Consider the following 4,203-nt stretch of genomic DNA (forward strand, 5'->3'; position numbering starts at 1 on the left):
GCTATTTGTAGAGGATAGGGCAAACTGAGTATCTTCTAAACAGTTTTTATCACTCTTCATGCTTTTTCGGTCCGTCACATCATGTTCTCATGAACTTGAAAACACAAGATTTCTATTTATAAATATCAACAGTCCTGTGTTGCACTCTTGATAAATGGAAATCTTTTTTTATGTTGATGCTGATAATATTATGTTTTTGTAACATTCACAGAGATGATGACTTCTCAGTAGCTGGCGTTGAGGAGTTAAACATTAGCTGCCCAGAGGAAACAACTCTCCAGCAATTGGATGCAAGGTATTTTATGGTAGTAAGATGATTTTTTCCAATTATTTCCAAAATTCAATTTAGAGTATAATCATGTTCTGTGCATTATTTTAACGACATGTGGTAATGTAATACTTCCTCCCTTTGTGTGTGTTTTTCTATCTTTTTAGTATGTCGTCGATGGACATAAGCATTGATGTTGATGCAGATGAATTTAATGACATTCGAAACTCCATGTAAGTTGCAGTGTGGAGTGCAGAGAAGTTTTTACTTTTCTGTTTGTGTAAAATGTTGTGTGTTTATGGTGTGAATTATTCTGGGTTTATTTTACAATTTTCTTCGTCTTTTTGTTTTATAGCATTGACTGGGAAGATGAAGACGTCACCTGGAATCCTGATATGGACACACAGTCTGTGTCATCATTAGAAGATGTAACCAGGGAACTGGACTCAGATGATGATGACAATGATGATGCAGATTTTAGACCTCGTATTTGTGTTAGGTGGGTTCAATACACTCTGGCTCCACTTACTGTCAAGTAATTGTGTTTTGTTTTTTGTTTCTCATACCTTTTCTTATTACAACAGGACTGGTGGTGCTCTGAAAACTCCAATTTGCTTGGAATCACTGCAAGAAATCAACATGGAGGACACTGTGCATGATGCTACAGACAATGCCCCAGATAAAACTATGGCTGACATGCCAACACTCCCAGAAGCAGCAAAAGTCATTGTCGAGGATGATATTATTGGCCATCCTACATCCATTGCTTATCACGACAGCCTGAAGCAGCTTGCCGAGTATCTCCTTCTCCCTGTCAGCGTGTGTTCTGCCAAGGAACCAAGCAGTAAGGCTGAATGCCGGGCACCTGCACCGTTTGAAATCAATGTCAGGTCCAGGGGAACAGCTGCTGTCGTTGAATGGGTGAGTCTTTATTTAGCATCAAAGATTATTACATATTTTGGGACTGTTTTTACACTGTAACACCAACCCTTTTTTCTAGATCAATTCAAACATACACTAACGGAAAAACTGATAATATAAGTGCTGTATGGCGAAGGATGTTAAAAGTATGTGTATTAGTCATTTTAGTTACTGTAATGCGCTGTATTTCTCTGTCTGCTTTTTTTAAGATGTGTCCTCGTGGTGACACTGTTTGGAAGTGGGCATCCCATTCCATTTTAAAATATGGGATGCTAGCTGGAGACTTCATGCTTTCCACTAATATCCTGCTGTCGGGCAACAACTATGCCAAGATCTCACTATTGTTTAAGTTTATGAACATGGGGATGGTGGAGAGGTCAACATTCTTTAGGATCCAGGACTCCTACTGTGTGGACACTATAAAGGAGTTCTGGGATGAGAAGAGAGCTGCAGTCATCACCCAGCTCAAGTCAAAAGGGCCAGTTTTAGCCATGGGTGAGTTTGGCACACATGCTTACTTCATAATATGCACCATTTATTCTAAATGTGTTTATTCTCAAATCGATGGTATTGAAAAGGCAGATGCATAGTGATACTAAGACAAAAAAATGGCTAAACAGTAGGATAAAACAGTAGGATAAAGTATATAATATTTTATTTTAGTTGTAAGATATGAAGTGCTGGACAGACATTGCACAGTGGTTTGTAATGCAATTGGATCAGGAAAAAATGAACAATTACGGACAAAGTTCTTATCACAATTTCTCTTTTTTTGTTCTAATTAATTTTCAAAGGAGATGCTCGCATGGACAGTCCAGGATTCTGTGCACAGTATTGCACATACAGTGTCATGGACAATTGATCCAAACAGATAATATGCATGGTCAACATCGACAAGCGTGAGACTATGCGGAATTCTGTTATCATGGAGAAGGAGGGCTTCATGCGGGCATTTGATAAACTATGTGAAGAACTCAACATTGCTGAATTCTGCACGGATGCTCATTCTCAGATATCAGCCCTCTTCAGTAAGTTTATTGGTTTATTTTGTTTTAGGAGATTCTTTCAGCAATCAAACTCTGTGCATATAGCCCCATGCAACAAACTACACTTACATTATTATGACTGGAAAATGATTTGGATTACTACTTAGCATATATCATCAATTACTTTTTTGTCTTTTAGATAACAAAGGGAAATATAAAGACTCCGGCGTACGACACACCCTGGACATGTGGCATGGGTCCAAAAGTTTGGGGAAAAGAATTTATGCAGTAAGTTAATGATTTCTCTGTGGATATAAATAGCTGGAAAAAAATCATCTACATCAATTCTCTTCTCATAAACCTATTTGACATCCCCAAAATGTATTTTTGCTACAATGTCAAGGCAGGACAGCAAAGGGGGTGCAACATCCTTTAGATGTGGAGTAAGGACATCTGCAACCACTTCTGGTATTGCTGCAAGACTGCAGATACATATGAAGATTTTTTTGTAAGTATAATCAAAATTCATCTGTCTAGGCCAGTATCTATTGCGGTGTAGTTATTGTGCAAAATTGACTTCTATTCTTATTTATCACATTATTCACAACACGTGTAATTTTTTTTTTGTAATAGGACATGTGGGCTGGACTACTTCACCATGTGACAGGAGAACATGCGTGGGCCCTTGGAGCCTGTCAGCATGGTCCCTTGGTGGAGGACAGAGAGAAGGAGTGGATCCAGAAGGGTTCTGTGGCACACCAGAGACTGACAGAAGTGGTGCTTGATGCACGCTGGCTAAAGAGCATACACAAATATCTACATTTTAGGTATGTCAGCATAGGTCTATGTTCAATTTCTAGTTTTGCCCTATGCAATGAATCCACTGTACTTCAGAATTTCTCCTGCTATTTCTTCATTTTTATTATCACAGTATAAAGCAATTGTATCTTTCCTCTGTGCTCTCAGGTCAACTGCAGAGTTGGAGTCATTCCACAATCATATTTTAATGTATGCAAGCAAACGCTTCTGCTTTTCGCCACCCGTGTACGCTGCTCGCGTCATGCTGGCTGGCCTGGACCACAACCACCACGTTGACCGACCAGCAAAGAGAAGGGCTGATGGCTCTATTCAGTATGTTTAATTTTATGATGAAAAACGAAATACTGTACATTTTAAGGTACAATGAATGTATCACTGAGCTAATAATCTTTTCTCTGTTGGCAGATACGGTAAGGTGTACAATAAAAAGTCCAGGAAGTGGAGCCTTTACACACTAAAGGTTAAAATGGACTACAGTTACATTGTGGACCTCCAAAGTGCGATTCTGCAGCACAGAATGTCTGCTACTGGGGGTTTGCCACGGACTAAAAAAAAGAGGCCCGATGATCCCCGTCAACATGGGGTTCTGTCAGGTGTCCATGCCCCATCAACACAGGAGCTTTTGCAGAATCAACTCAGCAGAGGGCTAGGTGAGTTTTCTTACTATATTTTTTGCTTGATCATGAAGTGCTAATATACTTGGGTGCAAAAGGTAATTTAAAAAATCCATATCATAACTTATTATCTAAAATAGTTTTCTAAACAAAGCTGCGGATAAACTAATTCAAAGAATCACATAAATGTTTGTCACTGTGTGAAATGGAAAATTGTGTTGTCATTCATTGTGTGTCTTTGAGATACAGTAATTATTGTCAGATGTGTAATTGTGATATTCTTCCTAAAGGTAAATCACTGCCAAAGGAGAAGATCACCACAGCAGACAACGCATCATGCAAAGCCTGACCTGTCAGCCATCCATGGACACTCATTTTCTAACATATATATATTTCTAATTTATTATATGTAAATACAGATTGTTTATGACAATCAAAAGCAACAAAAGGACAGATAGTTGTTTAAAAAAGTATTCCTCTTAGGTCTCTCTTGTTGTTGTTGGTGTTGTTTTTTTATAAAATAAAAAGTGTTATACCACATTCATTGTCATTATTCATTTAGCATGTAAGGAGGTAAGAAAAGTAATAGCTTGTT

General features: G+C 38.3%; 1 protein-coding gene across 1 annotated transcript; it reads left to right on the forward strand.

The window, feature by feature from the left end:
* The first annotated feature begins 2,625 nt into the window (after window positions 1–2,625).
* Window positions 2,626–3,957, forward strand: LOC135758168 (uncharacterized). Its single transcript, XM_073811779.1, has 5 exons — window positions 2,626–2,643; window positions 2,809–3,002; window positions 3,142–3,306; window positions 3,400–3,644; window positions 3,899–3,957. Exons 2-5 carry the CDS (start codon window positions 2,812–2,814, stop codon window positions 3,955–3,957), a joined length of 660 nt encoding a protein of 219 aa, XP_073667880.1. The 5' UTR covers window positions 2,626–2,643; window positions 2,809–2,811.
* The last annotated feature ends 246 nt before the right edge of the window (window positions 3,958–4,203 follow it).

The sequence above is a fragment of the Paramisgurnus dabryanus genome, chromosome 14 (genome assembly GCF_030506205.2).
Source record: "Paramisgurnus dabryanus chromosome 14, PD_genome_1.1, whole genome shotgun sequence".
Lineage (NCBI taxonomy): Eukaryota > Metazoa > Chordata > Actinopteri > Cypriniformes > Cobitidae > Paramisgurnus > Paramisgurnus dabryanus.

Excerpts from the sequence above, each read along its gene's own strand:
- LOC135758168 (XM_073811779.1), top strand. The coding sequence starts at position 2,812 with ATGTGGGCTGGACTACTTCACCATGTGACAGGAGAACATGCGTGGGCC. Across the intron at positions 3,003-3,141 it reads CACAAATATCTACATTTTAG|GTCAACTGCAGAGTTGGAGT; the intron begins GTATGTCAGCAT and ends CTGTGCTCTCAG. Across the intron at positions 3,307-3,399 it reads AGGGCTGATGGCTCTATTCA|ATACGGTAAGGTGTACAATA; the intron begins GTATGTTTAATT and ends CTCTGTTGGCAG.